Source organism: Carettochelys insculpta, chromosome 2, assembly GCF_033958435.1.
Source record: "Carettochelys insculpta isolate YL-2023 chromosome 2, ASM3395843v1, whole genome shotgun sequence".
In the NCBI taxonomy this organism is placed as follows: domain Eukaryota; kingdom Metazoa; phylum Chordata; order Testudines; family Carettochelyidae; genus Carettochelys; species Carettochelys insculpta.
The window spans coordinates 261,532,896-261,557,561 of NC_134138.1; the positions used below are offsets into that span (position 1 = coordinate 261,532,896).

General features: G+C 41.4%; 1 protein-coding gene across 2 annotated transcripts in view; it reads left to right on the forward strand.

Moving 5' to 3' along the window:
* The window catches only part of PTPRN2 (protein tyrosine phosphatase receptor type N2), a 1,102,513-nt gene extending 1,088,434 nt beyond the window's left edge, over positions 1 to 14,079 (forward strand). For both annotated transcript variants that reach the window (XM_074985055.1, XM_074985056.1), the window contains 2 exons: positions 4,583 to 4,656; positions 12,001 to 14,079. In XM_074985055.1, coding sequence (XP_074841156.1) covers positions 4,583 to 4,656; positions 12,001 to 12,072 — 146 coding nt within the window. In that variant the 3' untranslated portion in view covers positions 12,073 to 14,079. The remainder of the gene's footprint in view (positions 1 to 4,582; positions 4,657 to 12,000) is intronic.
* Positions 14,080 to 24,666: the final 10,587 nt, after the last annotated feature.

Consider the following 24,666-nt stretch of genomic DNA (forward strand, 5'->3'; position numbering starts at 1 on the left):
TTACTTTCGAAAGAATGCTTTTTTTGTGTAGACACTCCATGGGCTCTTTCACAAGAGCCCCCTTCTTTCAAAAAAACTTGCTAGTGTAGATGCCATCAGGGTAAATGATTTCCCTAAGATCACACAGGAAATCTGAGTCACCCTAACCTCACCTCCCTGTAATCTTCTTTGTAAATAAATACAGATATGGTTTACAAAATTTTTGTCTTTTTCTAGGACATTTGCTGATTGGTCTGAAAGTGAATCCCAGTATGAGTGTCTTCCAAAGAGTGACACAGATAGTTAGCTCAGTAAAGACTCTGGGCCCATTATAGGGCTTTTGCTCTTGCCTTCAGAGGGAGCACGTGTGAGGATACTGTGTAATAAATGAAGTCACCTTTTAGTTGTTCAGCAACTCCCTGTAAAGAAATGCTGCTGGTGTCAGGGACTGTATGTTATGTGTTTGTACAGTGCACAACACACTTTGACCCCAATACTGACTGGGCCTCTGGGCACTACAGTTATATAATTAATATTAATACCCTGTTTGTTTAGATATTGGGAGTTGCCTGTGGGAACCTCAGAGAGCCTGTTGCTCTCTATATATGCCTATAGCTCATGTCTATTAATTATTATTACGGGATACTGTACTAATGTGACTTTCTACCAGTCAAACATTTAATCATTTGGGAGCTACTGATCTGCAGCACCAGCTGCTAAATGTCAGTACCTATACTGCTGCCCAGAGGAGGAGCAGGAGTTGGAGGAGGGTTGACCCTAAACCTCAGAAACTATTTCTCTCCTTAGGGCAAAATATAATTCAACAAGCATCTTTTCATGTTTTCTCTATCTTTAAGCTGCTAACATTCTCTGATGTGGCTTGTTTGACCCTTCACTGTAAATGCTGTGATCTTTTAAAAATGTTAGTGCTAATTACTGAGGCTGAATTCTGCCCCTTCACTGATGCTGACTATTGGTTTCTGATCTGTGATACTACTGACCTCATTGAGACTCAGGTAACGCTCAGCATAAACAGGGATGACAGCAGTTAAGGTGTATCCTGTAAAAATAGTCACAAATTCACATCTCATATTACTGCTTCTGCTACTACAGTAGCTACCCTCACATTAAATTTTGCTCTTGGCTACATATAAAATAAACACAGAAATCGCTTGTTAAAAAGCAGCCTGTGTCAAGCAGTGACTGAATTTATTTCATGGAAGACCTTGGCTATGAGGTAAAATATGGAGGAAAGGACAGTTCTTTATCCAGTTTAGATATTGCACTCTTCACTTTATTTCATGAAGCCACTGGCATTATATGACAGAGGGACAAGTTTTGGTAAAGAACCTTGTATTATTGACATATTTTGCTTTCTACTTTCTCAGTTATCTGTGGTAGAACTGGAGCCAGTGCATTTTACCCTTCCTTGTATGATGCACGTTGTTTCCAAAGACAGCATACTGATATCTCTGTCTGTGGTGTGGATAAGCTAATGGCCTAGGCAAAATATGTCAATATTTACGTGTCCTTAGAGTCATAGGTTCAAGCCTGATTAAGGTTGATTAAATTCTTCTTTTTTCCGCTATAGGTAAATTGAGCTCCCTGTAGTTTGTGTGTGAGCCATTCAGATGAAACCTGTAAAAATCTGCAGTTCTTTCAACTCCATGTTCATGTTGAAGGATTCCATGGCAACAAACTGTGTATGAGCAGGATTTTGACCTAGTGTCCTTGGATAGGACTTCCCTTTCTTCCAGTACAATGCCTTCTTTCCCAGGCATATCATTAAGGCCATATGCAAAGTGCTTTTGTATTCTCACAGATATAAATTGCTTCCTATTATATTAGTTTTCTGCATTTCCAGTTGGAAAGGGAAACCTCAAAGTGAAAAACATCCTGAATTTATGTCAGGTGTGTCACTAACACGATTATCATTAAAAAAAAAAAAAGGTCATTTAGACATCCTTTGATTTTGAACTGGTGCCCATCTGTCCTTTGTACCTTTAAAAAATCTTCTCCTTCGTCTAGTGTTGTAAAATGAGCAATTCCAATTCAGTGGACCTTACATAATATGCTGCCAGTCTGACATATGTAGAAATGAAAAAGAACCCTAAACATACTGAGTTTTAATAGAAGAATAGTGATATATATTTAATTTGGTTTTGGCTCAATAAGGGAAGAGATGTAAAAGGTGTGATAGTGGTTTGTGACAGAAGGAGGTTAGTTTGCACAGAGAGAAAATACCAATGTTACCTCTTACCATATATCTCTTCGTCTTTAACTCCAGATGTTCTTGTTTTTTTCCTTCAAAGCAGCAGGCCATTTTTATAGTCCTATGTTCCCGTGATCCATCTCTGTAGACATTTATGTACACCATAGCCTCTATGCCTTTCCCAATTGTGAGGGGTTTTTTAAGCAGCAAAGGAATTTGTCTGTTCCTCTACCTGTAAGAGTCTTTTGAGTAGGTAGTAATATGTGTGTCTTGGGGAAGGCAAAGGGGTACTCTGATTGTATTTCATTATCTTCCCTCCTCTGTCAGCTAACATATTCTATGCCTAGTAATGGTGTCTACACTTAACTCCACACCATCTGATCTTCCAACCACTTATGCTCTGATTCATCACAACACTTAACTGAATCTCCCTAATTCAGTAGTACAGGTTGAACCGCTCTAGTCTGGCATCCTCGGGAGCTGAGCAGTATTGAAGGAGAGAATTTGCTAGACCTTGGGAAGTCAATATTGTCTAGTAGCATCACCAACATTTAGGGGGTAAATCAGAGCTAAATAACATCACAGAACACGGAGAGCCGGAACAGGTGGCTGTAAACAAACTTTATAGGACCAATGGCCACACCCATTATAAGTGGACAGTCGACTAATTAAAATCATGCTGAATTACAGATGCTGCTGATAGAGAGAGTGGCAGATTAGAGAGGTTCAACCTGTACTGCTCACATACTTTTCTTTAATCATGTGCTTAACTGCTTTGCTGAATCAGAACCTTATTTCTAGATACAGTGCACACTACCCATGCTTGTGGCTGATAGTAGATAAGCACTCTGTTGAGCAGGAAATGTTCATTGCATCAGCACCATAATTTGTACAATAGAAAGGAAGGAAGCAAATGACTTGTTTTTTTGTACTTCTAAGATTTTTCTGGATGCTGATTCTCAAGAGGCTTGATAAATATATATTGTAAGAATCCACATTTACTCAACATGGAAATTTCCACAAAGAGGTGTATGGAAGTCAGCCTGAACATTGAACAGTATCCTCGGATTCCTGAGCAAACCTTTTGCCCCACAGATTACCTTGACATTTTAATTTTAATGCCTCAACATAGAGGCTGCCATCCTTTGTAAAAATTATAGGTGGGAGTTTGAAAATGTACAGAATCAACCTGACTTTTCTTTCACTGTCGTTAAAGGTGAAACTCTGAAAATCCTTCCCTCTCTGTGGAGGTGGAGATTAAGGTGCATGCTTCCCATTACAGTTAAATAGTCTCCTTGTAAAAAAAGGTGCTTCTGTTTTGCAAACAAGGCAACTGTTGTTTGCAGTTTCCTGTGGTGCAGTCTTCACCAGAACTGATGCTTTCTGTGGAAATTCTAGCAGCATCTGGTGGGGTTGTGATGTGATGTTGTTATTTATTGTGCTTTGGGGGAGGTTCTTTCCTTTTGATCCATTGAGGAGAGCTTTATTTTTGTCTTAAATGTCTTTCTACTTTATCATCAAACAGCCTCCAGTAAATTCCTGTGCAATATTCTGCACATGTTGCATTTCGACGGAGCTGTCTTTCTGTTGCAGACTTCCAACAGGAATAATACTGTATGCAGAGATATCAAGGGGCAACCTTTGACCAATCCTTGATGTGCTCATTGTAGAAATAAAGTTCTATTTCTGATACGGATAAAGAAATACTCATTTTCAGGAAAGCATGAAAAACTGATCCATTTTCTTAACCTTGGTGATTTATTAAAGATTTTCTTGGTTCCTCCCTTTGCATTAAAACAAAATTAAGCTGTTTATTTTAAATTGGCTTTCTTGAGTGTTTTGAGTGTGAGCTTTCCTGGAAAAGTGCTATTGAACTGTAGGACTCTCTCTCTCTTAAAGAGGATGTTTATGCTGTTTACATTATCATAAACCTGACTCCAGTGGCTTTGAGACCTTATGTGATTATGTTATGCACCTCATGTGATTTATGGTGCATCTTTTTAAATGGGATAGAACTGATAATGGTAAATGCAGGTACTTAATACTATGTATATCCCCTGTGCTGGCAATGGGGCATCTGACAGGAGTAAGCATTGCCGGGATGGGCTGGTAGCTTCTAATAAATATATTCTGCTGTTGGGAAGTATCTGTTTAGGCATCTCTGAAGAATTTTTTCTCTGGGTTTTCTTGAATTAATGCTAATCAAAGCCGCCCTTTTCTTTTCCTATGTGAACACAAAAATTGCAATTGCCTGCCTACTCTGCTGAGGGATGGATGTAATAATTTTCAATTGGACTGTTAGCCTAAAGGGAAGCTGATAGCAGGAGATTGACAGATGCAGCATGTATTATCTTTTGCTCTGAACTCAGCCCAATTTGTGGTTTGTTACAGGTGCTAAAGAGATTGATATTGCTGCTACCCTGGAGCACTTGAGGGACCAGAGACCAGGCATGGTCCAGACAAAGGTACTGTCAATAAATCTATTGGAATTTTAAATACTTTTAGCATATTGCACTGTTATTTTCATGATAGAAGAGAGAGGGCATGACCTAATTTCACACAAGTCGCTTGCTGGCGACTCTGACTCCCTACCAACTGAGGTTTATTTATGCTGAAGATTTATCTAGGCTACTTTCTTCTGTGGTTATTTTTGTAACATCTTCCACATCTATCTTGATTAACATATATAAAAGACAGTCAAGACACCAATCTATAGTCTATTAAAGAAAATGCATGCTTAAAAGAAGAGCTCTGGAGCCCACAGCGTGGGAACATGGAAAACAAAGAGCAGTGGCACGGTCATGATTAAGTAGGTACTGATGGAAATATCTGCAATGTATGGGAAAGTTGTTGCTGGGTAGTTGTGGAACTGATGGTTTTCTGTAGCAGACACTATTCCATAACTTTTCTTGAGGAAACAATGGAATCTTCCCAAAGCCATTCATTTCTGTTCCCTAACGAACCTGGGGAAACCAGTGTTGAAGAACTATTAAGGATATTTTGTGCCATATCAGCAGGTGGAGGAAGAATGATTGACTAAACATGAACTTAATACAGCTTTGATGCTTACTTTGCAGAATAAAAACAAGCTTAGAAGCAGTTTCCTAACATTGTCAAATCTCTTTTTAGACTTTCACTGTATTTTTATAGTAGTTTGTGATTAACACAGTTCTGTATTGTACAGTATTCACAGTTTCTTAAATCTCTGATCCCTTATGGCATGCTTATGGTTTGAAATGAAGTGTGTAATTGACTATAGTACAGGCAGTCCCTGACTTATGAACCCATCACATCTCATAGAACTGGAAGGGACCTCAGGAGGTTATGGAGTCCAGTCCCCTGCCCTCTTGGCAGGACCAAGCACCATCCCTTTATTTTTTTTTCTATTTGCCCCAGATCTCTAAATGCCCCCTCAAGGACTGAACTTACAACTCTGGGTTTAGCAGGCCAATGCTCAAACCATGTACTTATGGCCAACTTCCAGCTTGCTGCCCCCACCCCCTGCATGCCCCAGCTCACCTCCCCCAGCAGGGGGATCCAGCTGCACACCTGGGGCTCCCATTCAACCCCCGCAGACCTGGCTCCAACCTCCTGTGCCCCAACCCCCCCCACACCTGGTCCTTGACCTCTCCCACTGGGACCCAACCCCCCTCAACCCCTGTGTGGCCCCAGATCACAGCCCCCGCCCCCGCACCCCCAGTGTGGCTGGCTCAGCATGAGTGGAGCTCCAACCTGCCCCCACTCAAGCACCCTGACCCAGTGAACCCCTCTTCATCCTCTCCCCCACCTGGCTCAACCCCCCCCATGGCCCCAGCTCACCCCCCCATGCATGGGGCTCCAACCCCAGCCCGTGCCTGGGGCTCCAACCCTCTCCACCCAACCACCCTGCCCCGGTGCACCCTCCTGTTCAACACCCCCACCTGGCTCACTCCCCTACCCCACACTTGGGGCTCCAGCTGTCAGCTGCCACTGGTGTGTGCAGGGGTTCTATCCCCCCTGCCAGCTCAACCCACCCCTGCTCCAGTTCACCCCCATTCAGTCCCCCCTCCTCCTGGCTGAACCGACCCCATCCCCAGCTAACACCCCCCGGCACACACTGAGCTGTCAGCTGCCAGTGTGCACGGGGCTCCAGCTGTCAACTGCTGCATGTGCATGAGGCTCTACCTCCCACCACCCCTGCCACCCTAACCCACCCCAGGCTTAACGCCCCTGCCCCCTCCCAGGGCCCAAACCCAATCCCTCCCCAACTTACACAAAAATCAAGGTACACAAGGATTTCATGGAACACAACCCGAGTGTACATCTCAGGATTACAGTATTAGAGTATTTCTAATTTATGACCAAACGGAGTTATGACCAGATGTTCAGAACGTAACCTGTTCATAAGCCGAGGACTATCTGTAGTCAGTTTGTAACTTTTGCTTTGCATAACTCTGGGGTTCAGCTGCATCACAAGCTCTTCTTCTACTCTAATTTTCAAATTAGAAAAAGAAATAGCATATAGAATCTAATTCAGCAAATCTTTGATTCATCGAGAAAATGTAAATCCTGTAAATGTAACTCCTTATTCTGCCACTCCTTTCCTTTGGTGTAGAAGGGTATGTTGTCCTCTGTGCCAGCACCAACACCAACACCTTATACATACCCTCCCCACCCCCCGCCACCACACAAAAAAGTCCCTAAACTACAGGGTAGGGCATGGAAAGTAAAGTTCTCTGAGTTTGATCAGTTAATCGCTGGAAATCTCACCAATAGTTAAATGTCATTATGGTGTTCTGCCCTTAAATGTGTACCTGGAGAACCTTCCCTAATAAAATTACTTGGGTGCTTGATCTATTATGAAAAGCATCAATACACTGCTCCTCTCTCTTGTTTCTTCTTTCTCAGAAAAGCCTATATCACTTATTCAGGCTAGCATATTGAAAATCATAAACGTCTGGTTACAGGCCCATGCTATGTTATCCTCAGCAATTTATTTGTTTATTTGTATTTAAACAAACCCTTGTGCTTTCCCAGCTAAATACAAAAAAGGAATATCAGGCCCTTGGAATAATTTAAAACAATGGATTAAAAGTCAGGTTTGAAGTCCCAGTTACAGAATGTCCCTAGGCAAATACGCACTGTGTTACTTCAACAATGTCATTGTGTTTCCAGCAGACAGTGCTCCACATTTTCAGTAATCATGTAAATGATTTGTTAGCAACGTATTGTCTATAAGAAGAAATCTTTTATTCAAAAGCACCATATATAATCACCATAAATAAAATTATCATTCTGTGTTGCTGATGGGCACAATAAAGGTTTTGTGGTCTGTTTTTCTCCAGGGGGAATCACAAAATATTGGTGAAATACCATGTGACAAAAAAGAGTAATGAATGAAATATTTATTAGGATGAGAAAATTCTTTCTTCCCTTTTCCCCTTACCTTAGCTTTCTTCCTCCAGAATATGAAATATTAAGTCAAGGCTCATCAACAGGCCAGCTGGTGCGGGGGGCAAAGGGGCTTTTGCCCCCAGGCCTGGCATTTCAAAGGGGCCCAGAGTTCCAGCTGCTGCTGTAATAGCAGTGGCAGTGGCTGGAGTTCCAGGCTGCCTAGAAACTCTGGACAGGGCTGACTGCCCTCAGCCCCGCCCCTTCTGGGGGTGGGTAACCAGGCCCCTCTCCAACTTTGCCCCTGGGCCTGTGGTGGCTGTCAATGCCGCTGCTCATCACTGTCTCAGACATACCACATAACCTGTGGTTTTCTTTCCAGTTTTTATTTGGAACCAAAACTAAGCACAACGTTATTACTGCAACGAAGGGTCCTGTGGCACCTTATAGACTAACAGTTAGTCTATAAGGTGCCACAGGACGCTTCGTTGCAGTTACAGATTCAGACTAACGTGGCTACCCCCTGATACTTAACGTTATTATTGTTTTCCCTCAGAGACTGGATTTATAGTGCCTCTGCATTAGACATGAAACCAAAATTCCTTTCCACCTCTGATCTTTATCCCAAGTTTTGCCTTCCAGGCTCACCTCTAATCAGTAGACTTGTAGTGAACTGTAACACATGTTAATTGCAGCACAACTGACTGCATAGATGAACACACACACACAAAATGATAAAAATTACTACATGACCCCAGGAAGATGGACTGCAGCTTGAGCCCACTCAAGTCCCACTGCCCTATGTAGGGGCAGGGAGAAAGCCAAAATCTGAGCATTGGGGCTCAAGCTTGGGCCCAAGGCTCCAATAAGTCTAATGCCAGCCCTGGTACCCCCATTAAAACAGTCTCATGACTCACTTTGTGGTCAGACCCACAGTTTGAGAACTGCAGATCTAGATTTAGCTTTAGCTTAAAAATGTGGGGGAGATAGATGAGGTATTTTTGCTCTTTGGACATTACTGTTTGGTGAACCTCATAGACTTAGCCCTGTGCTGGGAGAACAGTCCTGTGTATCAGCTGAACCATCCCTTTCCCTGCAATATGGGACTGTGGGTCTCAAGATTATGTTTTGTAGGTCAGGTTATTTCAGTAATTTAGTTCAGAATCCTCTGTAGTGTAACTTGGTGTAGCTCTCTTGGGCCGTGTCTACACATGCCCCAAACTTCGAAATGGCCATGCAAATGGCCATTTCGAAGTTTACTAATGAAGCACTGAAATGCATATTCAGCACTTCATTAGCATGCGGGCCGCAGCAGCGCTTCGAAATTGACGCGGCTTGCCGCTGCGCAGCTCATCCAGACGGGGCTCCTTTTCGAAAGGACCCCGCCTACTTCAAAGTCCCCTTATTCCCATGAGCTGATGGGAATAAGGGGACTTCGAAGTAAGCAGGGTCCTTTCGAAAAGGAGCCCCGTCTGGATGAGCCGCGCAGCGGCAAGCCGCGTCAATTTCGAAGCGCTGCTGCGGCCCGCATGCCAATGAAGTGCTGAATATGCATTTCAGTGCTTCATTAGTAAACTTCAAAATGGCCATTTGCATGGCCATTTCGAAGTTTGGGGCACATGTAGACGTAGCCTTGAAGTCCTCTCCAAAGCTCCATTTCTGGCCCTGGGCCTATACATTAGGGTCTCTTATATGATAGTAATTTCTGGCCCTACAAATGTCTGTCCAGGTGGGATGCCCGTTCTTGCTTTCCCACTCTTGGCCTTCTTCTGCTTACAATGTCCTCTTATGAGTTCAGTCTGCTGTATCAGCTCTAACATACTATGTCCACTCCTCCTGTGTAGACACCAGCACTTCAGATTTTGTTTGTAATTTAGGTAGGCAAATCATCTCTTGGCAGTTATGCCATAAGATACAAGGTAACTTCTGTATCTGAGCATCATCCTTCCATGCCTAACAAGAGTAAACTATCACTCTCTGGGGCTGATGGATATCTGATATCAAATTGGATGATCCAATACTGAAGATGCACAGGTATGATGGTTTGGCTGTAGATGTTGCTAAACTGACTGTACAACTCATGATCTCAGATCTATCTGAGAAGTTATGGTATTTTTAACACCCATTCCTGGCTAGAAACTGTGTCTTTAGCTATGCCTCATTGTATCATGATAGGGTGTTCTAGTCAATATAGGTACTAGTTCCATAATGTACTGGTTGAGGGTGTAGAAGTCTGACTTTGAAGTGCGCGAAGTACAAGTCACCATGTATTCTCCGTGGATTAGATAGTGAAAAAGGTGGCTGGGATTGTTTTCAGTGTCATGAATGTTTTTGAAATATGTTATTTTGTCAAAATCCAAACACATTTTTGGGAGAAAAAGAGAGACATTCTTGAACTGGTAGGTAGAGCACCTGGAAAATGGAAGACCCCATCAAGTGCCTGAAACAAGAGAGCTAGGATAAAAAATTCTGCTCTAAATTGGGGAGAGCAGGCATGTGAACTTGGATCTCCCCCATCTTCAGCCAGAAAAGCAGCAGGCTTCTATTTTACAGCTATTTCAAAGCAGGCTTCTATTTTACAGCTATTTCAACATTTGTATCAGCACAGAGAATGGACATTTTGATACAATTCCATTTTTCCACAAATGTTCGGGTTTTCTTTTGCTCCAAAGTGGAATGAAAAAAAATTTCAAAACTTCAGCAGTTGCTGTGAAACTGAATTGTCATCCTCCAGTCAGCAATATTAGCTTTGACTCCTTCTAGCCTTCATTCCTTCCACCAGCTTTCCACCTGGGGCGGAGTATCATAGGAGGCAAAATACAATTGCATATCCTTAGCCCAATCTTCAATAATCACCTTTGAGGCTGTCTATTTTCAGGGGCTATAAGCCACTGCTACATTTGCTTGTATACTCTGTGGGTTTCCAACCCACTGCACAGCACTTGTCTTGTAATCAAAACCATGGGGTTAGAGGATACCTAGTGTACTTGAGACTTCCCTCACCTCTGGAGATGGATATTACCCCACTGAATGGAGGTATTTGCAATAGTGGTTTTGATTCTTATTGTGCAAAGCAGATCTGAGCTATGGTCACAGTTATTCCCCAATAACCCTGGCTTCTGGCTCAGTTCTCTTCTGTGTAGGTTCTTAGACCATGCTCATCACTGTGGTATCTGCATGCAATTCACCTGTACATTTCACCTTATCCCATTCCCTTATCCCAGCTTGTCCTCCCTTTCAGAGAGTGAGCCCCAGAGCAGCCATAAAAATGTAGCTTGTATTTACTTGAATTTTTGCAGTGTCTTTGAAATTTTGGGTGCTTTAGATAATTTAAAACATATGCAAAATGTGAAATCAATCTTTAGAATATTTTGAGCAGATTCACTATTCTTTCTGTACATATCACTTCTTTTTGTGTGTACAGCCTGCACAGTCAAATAGAAAACGATTGTTAATGTTAAAAAAAAAAGTAGAGGCAAACATTTCAGGAGATGAAATTTTTTAGCAACACAGTTTACTTAGAAAATAAGTATCAGAATTTTAAATTTACATTGGATCTCTCTCACACACTCTGTTACTGTATCCCATTGTCTTCACTCTGACTCACTTTGAGGAAATGAAAACTTCTCTGACCTTTATCTAATACTAGAATGTGTTGTGTGTGTTTTGTGAGGCAGGGTACATGCCTGTAATCTTCCCACTTCTGGTTATGATTTCATCTAATCTCTCACAACCAGGTCATGTCAGTATTTGGAAGGTGAATCTCCAAAAGAACTGATGTTAGTAATTTTGGCAGTTTTGCTTACTGTAAGATCAGCAGCAAAGAGAAGCTATTTTTGACAGATACATGTTTTTAAATGGCGGAATTCTTTAAATTGAAGAATGCTTTGTCACTTGTTCTAGATATTGGGTGCTGAAAAATCAAAATGTTACCATTGTTATTTTCCTACAGTGTGGTGAAAGATTTACTGTAGTTGCTGTCGTCTGGAAAAGCTGGTTTAAGCAGGGGAAGGCACCTTGTCTTCCATGCCCCACCTATTCCCATATGTCAGTCATGGATATTTAACCAGTTTCCATCTATCAGATGGACATGGATAGTGATCAGTTTCTCACAGACCTTTCTGACCATACAACTGTAATATGTCATTGTATGCTAATATCCAGCTGTAACAACAAGGGCTTCTTGGTTTCTGCTATCTGCATTATTCTCTGTTAAGATGACTGTGAGTTGCAAGATCCTGTTGAATATGGTATATTGTATCAGTCATCTGAAAATATTTAGCGCAGCTCATTTAGGAAGGTGCAGCTCATTTTGTATATATATATGCAAGATATATGTATAATATATTGAGGCTGCTTCATGACTGAATAGTGAATCAGGCTTCCTTCCAGGAAATGTTTTGTTTTCTGATTCAACTGTGTATTTGTTCTCTCCACAGGAGCAGTTTGAGTTTGCACTGACAGCGGTGGCAGAGGAAGTGAATGCAATACTCAAGGCACTTCCACAGTGAGCAGTTCCATCTCTTTGAGGTTCCCTGAGGATCCATCCCTCATTTCCTTATTCTCAGTCCCTGTGAATGTTGTTGGAAACCGTGACCTGACCTTAACTGTGTATCTTCTATTGTAACCACATAGTAATAGGGTCCTTACAAACTTCTATAGCCAGTAAAAGTTCAACAGTTAAAATGTGTATTCTGCTTTTGTTTTTAAAAAATTTTAAAAAGATACCTTGAAGCCTTGGATTAAGTGACAGAACAATCCATCTAATTCCTTTCACACCCTCACAGCCCTGAATTTCACACTTTGAAAGCACATGTTCATGTTCTTAATAGCAAATATACAGTATTGTGGGTAATTAGTGCAGTCAATATATTCTCAGAAAACACAGTGTTTTGTTATATTTCGTAACTTCTCAGAGGCTGAGTAAGAAGAGCAGGGGGCCTGAAAAGGACTGGGATTGTTCTTACACAATACCAAGAGCATGAAACAATGCTGTGTGTGTTAGTAAACACAGGTCTGGCCTCTTGCATAAAGAGGCTGTGCCTTTTCATGCTGGGCTTTAGCAAGCGAATGTTTTCTTAACTGTTGTTTACTTTTCAGCTTTGTTCAATGAATGGGAGAAAATCTGAGCTATAAGTACATAGGCCTGCACAGTTGTGACAACTGCAGAGAACAAGTCGGTCACACTAATGGGAATCCAATGTATAAAGAGCACGCAAACTCTTATTATGTACCACTGGCCTAGCAGAAAAGGAAGCCGTAACCTCAAGAAATGTGTTATAAGACACAGATAGCAGCTGAATGAATGGCCTGAGCTGTTATGAAAGCGGATTGTTGATTTCGTAGATTATTGGGGAGAATGGGAGTGTCGTCATATGTTGCCATTGTTTTTTCCCCCAAAACAGTGTTGCTACCATTCTTTTTAGATCAGAGAGGATATTTCGGTAAATGCATTCCAGGCGTTCCTGGAGCAAAAGCTTTCAGTTTACAGTGAAGGAGTTTGTCTCCATTCAGACATTGGTTGCGTCACTCTGCAATATTTCTGTTCCTTCCCCATTCTAACTAATACATATCATTTGAATTCATTATTATAGAATGGAGACACCTAGGTAGAATTTCTAATGTTCTTATGCTCTAAATTCTTACACCTGCTATTGCAAAGTGATGCTCAAGTATGTCTGTAAACGATCCAGTGATGTAACTTTGCTTAAATACACACACATTTTTCTTTGTTTTATTTTTTGAGGGAAATTAAAACTGCTGATAGAAACACTTTGATTTATTTGAATGAGAGACCGTGGCTATGTCTACACTTGTCCCCTTCTTCGAAGGAGGCATGGTAATCAGCCTGATCGGAGAATACCAATGAAGTGCTGTGATGAATATGCAGGACTTCATTAGGCTAATTCTCCCCCACGGCAACTTCGAAGTGTCAGACTTCAAAGTGCTGGCATGCCGTGTAGCTGCAGGCACTTTGAAGTTCCCGCACAACTTCAAAGTGCCCTTACTCCCCAGAAGTTGCCAAGGGGAGAATTAGCTTATTGAAGTGCTGCATATTCATCGCAGCAATTTATTAGTATTCTCTGATCAGGCTGATTACCATGCCTCCGGGGCAAGTGTAGACATAGTCTATGAGTAACATTTTCAGAAGTGACATGTGACTCCTGTGACTCGTTTTTGAAAATGGGACCTAGGCCCCGTGGATTCTATTGAAAATGTTACCAGACATGATTGTAATTTCCAAATTTATATTTTTTTCAAAATTACTTGAAAGTGTTGTATGCTTTTAATTGTGCCAGGTTAGTCATTTGATTTCGGGATTGCAAAACATATCACCGATTTTAATTTTGGAGTCTTTTGTAAATCTCTATTTGATGAATTGTTTAAAAAATAGCATTGCAGTTTTGCTAGAAAAGAAATGACAGGCACCTGCTGGAATCAGATAACATTGAAATTTTGTGTTGTAGGTATGGATGTTGGTGATTTCTTCTTTTTGGTGATTAAAGAGTTATTTCAAAAAGCGCCAGATGTGTTACTTTTCTGTGTATGTTCTTGTGCACTCTTTTCCGTGTGTGCTGTTTCTTAATTTGTGCATTCCATTACCATGGCAGTATAGAGCAGTTACTGCAGATGCCATCCTCCTCTTAAGTACACATACTGTACATTAAACCACATGTTTATTTTATGGTGTAAGCATTTTTGAGCGTTCCTGGCAATAAGTAAAAAAGCTAATGGGGTATGAATGAGAAAATTGCCTTTTTCATTTGATAATTTGGGTTTAACAGGACTCCTTTATTACTTCAGCTGACAAAAAATTGGAGATCAGGGCCGATCAAATTAGTTTGAACAATATTTCCCAGTGCTTGAATTAGATTTACTGTGGTGATATTGTGATGCAGCTTTCTGTAAATGTACATAGCTACCTCCAAACCAACATACCAAGGATTTATACTTGATACATCCTGGCCTGCACCTCCTGTTGCCAAATGGAATGATCTCACTGTAGAGATGCGGTGTGGCTTCTGACTGACAACCCAAGGATTGGTAGCTTTTCAGAGGGCTGATCCTTCTGCTGCAATCCATTAAGCTTTTCAGAGCTCACTGTCCCCAAGCCTACGTCAAACGGGTGACAGTGGGAATCCTCAGTTCCTCTGGTTTGTAAAGCACTTTGTGATGCTTTTCTAAACTGTTGCAATTTCTGTTTAAAGTTCAATACTGTAATCTCTCCCAGCCGAATTCTTCTACAAATATTTATTCATGGTATATTTCAGGTTATTCCTATTCATTCCAGAATAGCTGGAGCAGAAATACAATAATCTATTAGATTCTATAGAATTTAATTGCAGACTGCAGAAAGATGATCACCTTGTCTATTAAATGCTATAGGTTTTCACAGTACTTTCTGTAGAATCCCATGTAAAACTCTGTAGGTTTCCTCCAGCCTAAATACGATTGTACTTCTCCATAAAGTCAGGAAGTTGTTACTTGTAGCAGGAAGCACCTTCCAATAATCTAAAGACTATTGCGTAATTTAGCAAAAACAAGATCGAGAGATTTTTTGGCTTTCTTTAGAGAGATGCCAGATTTACAGTATTCACTGTAAACAGGCAAACTCAGGAATCCTACTTGGGTGGGTAATCTTCATAAAAGTTTGGAGGAAAAACTCCTGTTCTCACACCAATAGTAAATACAGGGCCCATCAGCAATATTCACGTTTTAATCCCATCAGGTTAAATTGTGGTATCAAGACATGTCATCTCCAAGTGTGATTCAGAGCTGTGAAAATATTACCTGGTGCAGCCTGGTGTGTCAGAATGCAAAGAAGGATTTGGTTTTAGGTGAAGGTTATCCCTTTTATAGAAGTTAACTTAATCTACATTTATTTTGCTGTGCAGTCTGTGCCTGCATACGTCTCTTTCTTCACTAGTTTTCTGTCACCTTTTGCCTGCCCATTTAGTAGCCTGTGTCTTCCATATGCATTTTGAATCAACATTAGACAGGGCTCTTCCAGATTCTGTTTCAGCAAAGCATCTGCCTTAAGCCAAATAAGGAATTAGACAACACAACCCCCTCTCTTCTGCAGTTCTTTGTAGAGTAGCTTGACCCTTGTTAAACTGATGCCCGATATTGAAACTTGGGCTGGCATCTGACTCTTAGGAGAGTTGGAATAAATTGTGTGCATTAAATAGTGGTTTAGCTAATCTCATTGATTTAAACCAAATCTACAGATGCTGTTTGAATCTTTAATTGCCACAGAACTAAAGTGTAACTGGAGAAGTGAAGAAAAGATTAAATTAACTCCATTGCTGTTAACTGTTTTGAGGGGGCTTCTGTTTAGGTAGAGAGCCCAACTATTCCAAGTGTGCCACAGAGGGGGATTCCCTGGCAGTTCTGAATATGCAGGTGTGGGGGAAGGGAGGGCTGGAAGAGAGGCTTCTAGATTCATGAGTATGTCTCTCCAGTAGCTGGAACCACTTATGTAACTGGAAATGTAGCTGCTATTTCTGGCTATAGCCTAGGGCAGCAGCAATAAAGGAGTATTGTGTTCCCCTTCTCCCTCCCCCCACACCCTGGTGCATCCTCTGGGGTTTTATGGGGGAGATTTCATCCCCACCAGTCCTGATATAGTCCAGCTACCCAAAGCCCCAGTACTCGGGCAGAATTCTGGCATTGCTGAAGTCAACAGGAGTTTGGCTGTTGCCTTCACTGCAACAGAATTTCACCTATGACTTTTATCCAAAAGTCCTGAATATCATTTTAAAGGCCTGATCCAGAACCACTGACATCCAGCAGGTGTTCTTGATGTTGAATTAGGCTCAGAAGGAACTTTAGCAGAAACTTCAACCTTCAAATGTAGTCCAATGGCAAGGAGAGCTACTTTTTTTTCAATGGTTAATAAAATGCTTTTAAAAGACAAAAATCTGATTGTACATCTATCTAAAATGCATGCACACAACAACCCCAGCAAATCCCATGAGGAAGTTACAGCAATATACCTGTAATTTGTGGGTTTGTGCTTTCTTAATCAAGTAGAACATTAATAATAAAAAACAACCCATTTTATAATTACTGGCATAGACATTAATTTAAAAACTGTTTATTAGAAAAGAAAATAAATATTTGATTAGCTTTGTTACAGAACAGTGACTGTCTTCATTTTTTTTCTGCCTATTTGTTTAGGAAACTTAAGAAGCAGTTTTAATAATTCACTTTTTAAAATTGTACAGTTTCTATGAGCTTGCTTTTTAAGTAGGAGTACACTTTATATATTTTATTGTTATATTTTCCTGTTATGGCGATCTTAGACCTTTGGGAAAAATCTTTCCCAACAGGGATGTAAAGAAAAAATACTGTTTGTTTATATTTACAGTAAATCAACAACAAAAAATCTGTGGCATTCTTAATCCGGTTAAAGTACAATGCTTTTTTTCCACTAGTCTTTATTTACCACATTAGAAATAAGAAATTACACCAGCAAGATCTTATCTGAAGATGTTCTTGTGCATGCTTATACTGTATTTGATGGCACACATTGTTTTGTTTTCAGAAGATTCTCTTTTGTGCTCATCGTATTATAATAGATTCTTTACACGTATATAACTAAGACAAAGATCATACAAAGTATTTTGTTCTAACGCTGTAAAAAAACTCACTTATGAATAAAGTCACACTGTCTGTGGACTATTGTGAACACTGCAATATAGTCTGCTGACTTTTTGTACCCATGTGTACATTACCCTTTGGGTGAGCTGCATTTTGTATAGCTAGGCCATTCACATTTGCCAGCTGAGAGCTACATGACTTCTTGAATGGACTCCAGAGGGCTGCATCTAATTTGCCAAAATCTAGCAGAGCCACACTCAACTTTAACATGAATGTCTGGCTTGTGAAGACGGCTGATTCCAACAGAAGAGTCTCCCTCTGAGCATGGTGGCGGATGCTCAGAATAAGCAAGAGAACTGCAGCCCCTGTTTAGATCTGAAATGAATCAAGAAAAAATGTTCATGTGAAGAGAGAACAAAAAGGATTAGGACTGTTTTCTATAGCGATGAGACAAATAAGGAGTAATATGATAGATATATCCAAGTCAGTGAATGGTATATAGAAAAAAGTAAACTGGGCACTTTTGTACAGGAGCAGAGAGCTGCAAGAAGACTGAAAGGCAACAAATTTAAACTGCTCCAATTAAATGACTTTTTACACAACACATAACCTGTGGAACTCACCAACTAGACCGTAAATCCTCCCAGCCAGGATAATCACTGAGGCTGTCTCGCCATAGCAGGGAGCTGGACTAGATGACCTCCTGAGGTCCCTTCCAGTCTATGATTCTATGACACTTGCATTCCTGTTTTGACAGAGGAATGCCAATAAGGGAAATCAAAACTGCAAATGAGGTACTGATTTACATATTTTGTGCTTCATTTGCATAATCTCTTTTCAGAAGAAATTCTTTCTAAAGAAAAATAAACAGTGTAGACGGGGCTCTTTCGAAAATAACCCCCATCCTTGAAAGAACTCATCTTCCTCTTTTGTTTCAGGAAGAAGGGCTTTTTTCGAAGGTGGGGTTTATTTTTGAAACAGCCTCCTCTACACTGCTTTCTTTCTTTGAAAGAATCTCTTCCAAAAAGACATTATGCAAATTACGCACATGATACATAAATCAGTGCCTCATTTGCATTTTTGATTTCCCTCATTTGCATTCCTCTTCTGAAAGAGGAATGCAAGTGTAGACACAACCTAACTGCCTGAGGTAGGAAGTACATTCTCCATAGACAAACTTTCCATAACTGTGCATTATGAGGAGTGTTGTAAATACCCCTTAAGCATCTGGATCTAGCTGGACAGACTATAGGACCAGATGGAGAATGGGTTTGCCGTGGCTGGCAATGTTCATGTCTCTACATGTGTGTTGCGTTTGACTGACTGTCCTTTGAGAAAGCATAATCAAAATACTTCGGTGTGTCCGCTAAAATAACCATAAAACTGTTAATGTGCAGAACATTAGAAGGCTTTATAGCATATTTTTCCTCATAAGAAGAGCTTTGTTTTACATCTACCACCCCTGTTTATGGCGTTAAGATCTGCAGCTTTTTTTCGCTGTAAGAAGATGACTTTCATCTTGGAAACCATGTATGTGCACCATTATAGCTATTTTCCTGGTGGTGTAATTTGCCAGCTCTTTCATCTGTGATACAGCTTCATAAAGCCTTTAGTGACAGCAGCTGGAAATCAATACTAGACGTGCATTTAACTATGTAACTACTGGAGCAGCCTACCTCCCACAGGTAAGCAAGAAGCTTACATGTATGCAGCTTCATTTGCTCTGAATGTTTGTACTGGTTTCATGTTGCATGTCTGTATGACACAGACTAGCTATGCAGCTGGTGTAAATCAGCATTGCTTCTCTCGACTTGGGTAGATCTGACACACAAACTGTTTTGAGACTTGTTTAACTGATTGTGGTGGGAATTGAAAAAGACCTTGGGATGGAGCTCTAATAACAATGTTAATAAAGTGTGAATTGAGGCAGTGATGTAAACCATTCCTAGACAGGGGTACTGATCGGACCGGCAGAATGTAGCGGCTCTGCTGTACCCTGATGGGTTCCCTTGTTACACTATGGCATGTGTCACAGTACTGCGTGTACTAATTGTGTACTCTAACTATCCAGATGCTAACACATTTGATGTTTTCTGATTCAGATGAGGATGGTTTTGTAGTAGTGCTTTCAGGCACAGCCACAGAAGTGGAGTCCTTTGTCTTGTGACAAGAGAGCTTCATAGTTGTCCATTCAAAGATGACAAACGGCTGGCTCTATTTTTTTATAAAATCATAGTCATCATAAAATTTCTGATGAGGGCAGAGGAGCCAAGCCATGTCTGTGCTGCCAGCTGAACGAATAGCTCAGTTGTTTGGCCAAGGAAAGATAGGGATGTCTGCTTTGTCCACCAGTGTACCTGGGACCGCTCATGATTGCACCAAATTCATCCCTGGTGTGAATGTTCTGGCTTCAGTGCAGTCACACCAGATGAATTTGGCCCGTTATGTCAGTGTCCTTTGTGATGGTGACATCACAATCTTCCTCACCAGAAATTTAGGAGAAAGGTATAAAATTGAGACAAAGGATGCTCTAGGAGTTCAAGCATTAGGCTGGCAATTGATTTCGATTCCCTTCTCTGTCTTGGATTTCTTACGTGACCTTGGGCAAGTCAGTCTCTTTGAGCCTTTGACACCCCCATCTGTGAAATGGGATCAATTGCACCTCCCTACCTCACAGAGGAGTTGTCAGAGCCTTGGCGTTTTGCTCATGTACCATGCAAGCTGAAAGTCCTTCTCATTGTTGATTTCCTATCTTGCTGGCAATAGCACTGCTTCTCACAATATGTGGATCCCATGGCTTTTGAAAGATGAGATTCTCAATCGTAGAAGCAGACAACGATCTGATCTTGATTCCCTTGAGTGCTCAAGTACCAGGTTGGCCTCATAACGTTGAGAACTGAAAAAATTCAGTCCACAGAGCACCAGCAAATACCAGCTGCAGCAGGATCAAAGGAAAAATATGCTGCCCAGCTAGCCACAGAAAGCTGCTGTGGTCGCATTGGTGCCCATTCTCCTTGGCACCAGACAGGATCCTACAGTTGTAAATGTGAGCATGCATGTAACTGACCTGTGTGTTGCATTGAGGCGGTTTCATTTTAACAGTTTAATCTGAATTAAGGTGCCCCTCCCCATATGTGCCACAACTTTTTCTAATCTAAGCATTTATGTCAATAAACTAACAAATAAGATTGGCTTGTAAATCAAAATTCCAAAGCAACTTTTACTTTTGCCAGTTCTTAAAGCTCATTTAAGAACAACACTTTAAATTAAGAAAAGGCCATTTCATTAACCAAACTGTTTGATTTTCCTTTTGCATATATGTTACAGTTGTGGAACAAAAGGAGAAATGCTAGTGTAAGGCTCTAAATAAAATCATTTGTATGAATCAGACCGTACTGAGGTAGCAGGACTAGTTGAAGAACTGCTGAAGGTTAGACATTCCAGGAGATGGTAACATGCAGCATTGTAATAAAAACCATGTAATAGGTTTCTAGCAGCCATTTAGTGTCACTATTCAAGAGTTTGTTGCCATGATGAAAAAAAATTTATAGTAAGAATAAACAGAGAAAGGAAGGCTTTGGGGTGGTAGAACTACTTCATATAATTCCACCCACCCAGTGCTTCTGTTGCTACTGGTAGATGTAATGTTGGGAAAAAGCAAGCCATTTGTAGGAAGTTAAAATGAAAAGATTAAGGATATTAGCATATTTAATGAACCATCCATCCAAGGATCTCAAATCACTTTCTCACATGATGCATTTTGCCAGTGCATCGGAGGCCTTAAAAATTGCCATACTGGGGTGAGTTTAAAAAAAAAACCAAAACGAAAAACAAAACCCCAGGGAACACAGCTACAGTTACAACAGATGGACAAGTGTACCTTCAGATGTATACTGTGGATAGAGAAGCATCTTAACATGCCTACCAAGCATATGTTCACTTACTCACAATGGTACATCTGTGGTTCCTGCATATTGCCATGGGGGGAGGCTTCCATGTTGGCACTACCTTCATCCCTAGCTTTGTTCATTTAGGAATTGGTGAACTTTGTCACATAATGGCTTGTTGGTGGTTTGTTTCTGAATGTATTTAAATATAATTAACCGTGAGACAAGGTGGCTTCATGCACAGGGTGTGAACTGGAAGTAAAGAAATATGGGCTGTCATGTGACCTTAGTGATCGAATTTAGCCTTATTGTGGCTCAGTTTCCCTAGCTATAAAATTAAGCTAATGATGCTTACACACCTTCTAGTACATCTCTTGTTTGAAAGCTCTATTTAGCCACTAAGTAATCCCTTTATTGTAGTGTGTGTGCAGGCAGCACTTCCAGCAGAGGATGTTGCTGTATTTTTTCTCATAGCATTATGTTTTTATCTAGTATGTTAAATTTAGGGCTGTCAATTAATCACAGTTACCTCCTGTGATTAACTCAAAAAAGGCCACATGAAAAAAAATTAATCATGATTAATTTTAGTTTTAATCACAATAGAATACCAATTGAAATATATTAAATATTTTGGATGTCTTTCTATACTGCAAATATATTTTTTCTATTACAAAACAATACAAAGTGTCCAATGCTCTTTTTATATTATTTTATTACAAATAGCTCCACTGTAAAAATAATGACGTAGTATTCAGTTCACTTCACACACGAACTATGGTGTAATTGCTTTATCATGAAAGTGCAATGTACATTTCTTTGTGTTACATAACTTCATTAAAACAATGTAAACCTTTAGAGAGACAAGTTCTTTCAGTCCTACTTCTTCTTCGGCCAACCACTAAGACGAGGACGTTTGTTTACAGGAACTGATGCCACCTGCTTGTTATTTACAATCACCTGAAATTGAGAACAAGTATTTACATGATACTGTTTAGCCAGCTTGACAAGGTATTTATGCACCAGGTGTGCTAAACATTCATACATGCTTCAGCTACCATTTCACAAAACATGATTCCATGCTGATGATGTTCATTAAAAAAATATGTTAATTAAATTTGTGACTGAACTTCCTGGTGAGAATTCTGTGTCTCCTGCTCTGTTTTACCCACCTTCTGCCACATATTTTCTGTTATGACAGTCTTAGATGACATATCATCATACATCCCATTTTGGCTGGGCTAGTCCCTTTTAAAGCCTTGTCCTGGCTGGTCAAACTTTTTTGGCAAAACTGGGCATTTGTCCTGCCTGCTGTTGCCATCTGATCATGAGATGACAAGAGCAAACTGGATGAACAGATTTGGCCCCTAGAAGGGTGCATAGAAAAGTGAGGGGGAAGACAGGACAAGCAACAATGCCAGTCCTGAGCAAGGGGGCTGACTCGAGTGTGGCTCAGGCCAGGCCAGGCCAGGCCAGTCCCACACAGACTGGTGGCAGGGAGTTTGGGGCTGGCCCCATATGCAGTGAATACAAGAGGGTCTCGAGCCCATGCAGATAGGTTGGGGTATTTGGACCAGTCGCACACAGGAGGAAGGGAGAGGGGCCTTGAGTCAGCACCATATAGTGGTCCATTTACCCTTTGAGGAAAAATGGCAAGCCTAGATGCAGCTCTTGTTTAATTTAAGAACAGTTTCACTACACATGTTGATAAAACACAAGGGCTACGTCTACACATGCAGCCAACATCGAAATAGCTTATTTCAATGTTGCGTCATCGAAATAGTCTATTTCGATGAATAGCGTCTACACCTCCTCCAGGGCCGGCAACGTCGATGTTCAACTTCGACGTTGCTCAGCCCAACATCGAAATAGGCGCAGCGAGGGAACGTCTACACGTCAAAGTAGCACACATCGAAATAGGGATGCCAGGCACAGCTGCAGACAGGGTCACAGGGTGGACTCAACAGCCAGCCGCTCCCTTCAAGGGCCCCTCCCAGACACAGTTGCACTAAACAACACAAGATACACAGAGCTGACAACTGGTTGAGACCCTGTGCCTGCAGCATAGATCCCCAGCTGCCGCAGAAGCAGCCAGAAGCCCTGGGCTAAGGGCTGCTGCCCACGGTGACCATAGAGCCCCGCAGGGGCTGGAGAGAGAGCATCTCTCAACCCCCCAGCTGATGGCCGCCATGGAGGACCCAGCAATTTCGACGTTGCGGGACGCAGATCGTCTACACGGTCCCTACTTCGACGTTGAACGTCGAAGTAGGGCGCTATTCCTATCTCCTCATGAGGTTAGCGACTTCGACGTCTCGCCGCCTAACGTCGAAGTTAACTTCGAAATAGCGCCCGACGCGTGTAGACGCGACGGGCGCTATTTCGAAGTTGGTGCCGCTACTTCGAAGTAGCGTGCACGTGTAGACGCAGCCAAGGAAAGTACCAATGTGAGATTTCTAAAGATAGCTAAAGCACTCGACACAGGAAGCTGAAGTACCTTTCAAAATCTGAGTGGGACGATGTGTGGAGCTTGCTTTCAAGGATCTTAAAAGAGCAACATGCTGATATGGAAACTAAAGAACCCCAACCACCAAAAAAGAAAATCAACTTGCTGGTGGCATCTGACTCAGATGATGAAGTGTCAGTCTGCACTGCTTTGGATTGTGTTTGAGCAGAACCCATCATCAGCATGAATGAATGTCCTCTGGAATGGAAAGAGAAACATGAAAGGATGTGACACCTTATCACAGCTGGAATATAACTATCATACAACACCAGCTGCAAAGGTAATATATGAATGCCTATGTTCACTTTCAGATGACACTGTAAATAAAAAGCAGGCAGCAGCAGTTCTCATAAATGTAAACAATCTTGTTTATCTGACTAATTGTCTGAACAAGAAGTAGGACTGAGTAGCCTTGTAGGCTCTAAAGTATTACATTGTTTTATTTTTGAATTCAGCTTTTGTACATAATGGTACATTTATAAGTTCAACATTCATGATACAGCTTGTACTTTATGGCCATTTCTACACATGCTATTTTCTCCAAAAGTGGCATGCTAATAAACGGCCCGAAATACACTAATGCGGCGCAGATGTAAATTCCCCGTGCCTCATTAGCAGAAGGTCGCATGATTTGGAGTCCGAAAGAGCTCTTTCAGACTGCAAAACAGTGTGTCCCATGCTTCCATCACCAGGTGTAGCTCTAAATCTAGTTGTAAATCTAGCCTTCTGATTGTGACTTAGCAATGGCCCTGAGCATGTCTCATTTCAGTGCTTTGTTCCTGGTTTATGGATCACTCTTAGCTGGATTTGGCCAGGGGCAGAGTGGCTGGTGTGAGGGCTGTGTAATGGGTGAAAGGGGATTTTAGAGTCCTGGTACTTGAGGTGTTGGGGCAGATACAGAGGGGGGCTAGAATGCAGCCATTGGCACTGTGAACCTCTGTCCACAGGCCTTCATACTGGGCTGTACAGAGCTTATGTGTCCCAGTGGCTGGGCTGCCACATCCCTGGTCACAGGTTGAGGTGATGGTTTCTGGCCTGTGTCAGCATGTGTCTTGTTTTCCAGATAAAGTATAAGTGTTTGGCAGGCCAGGGTCAGTGTAAAGGTCCCACCCTAA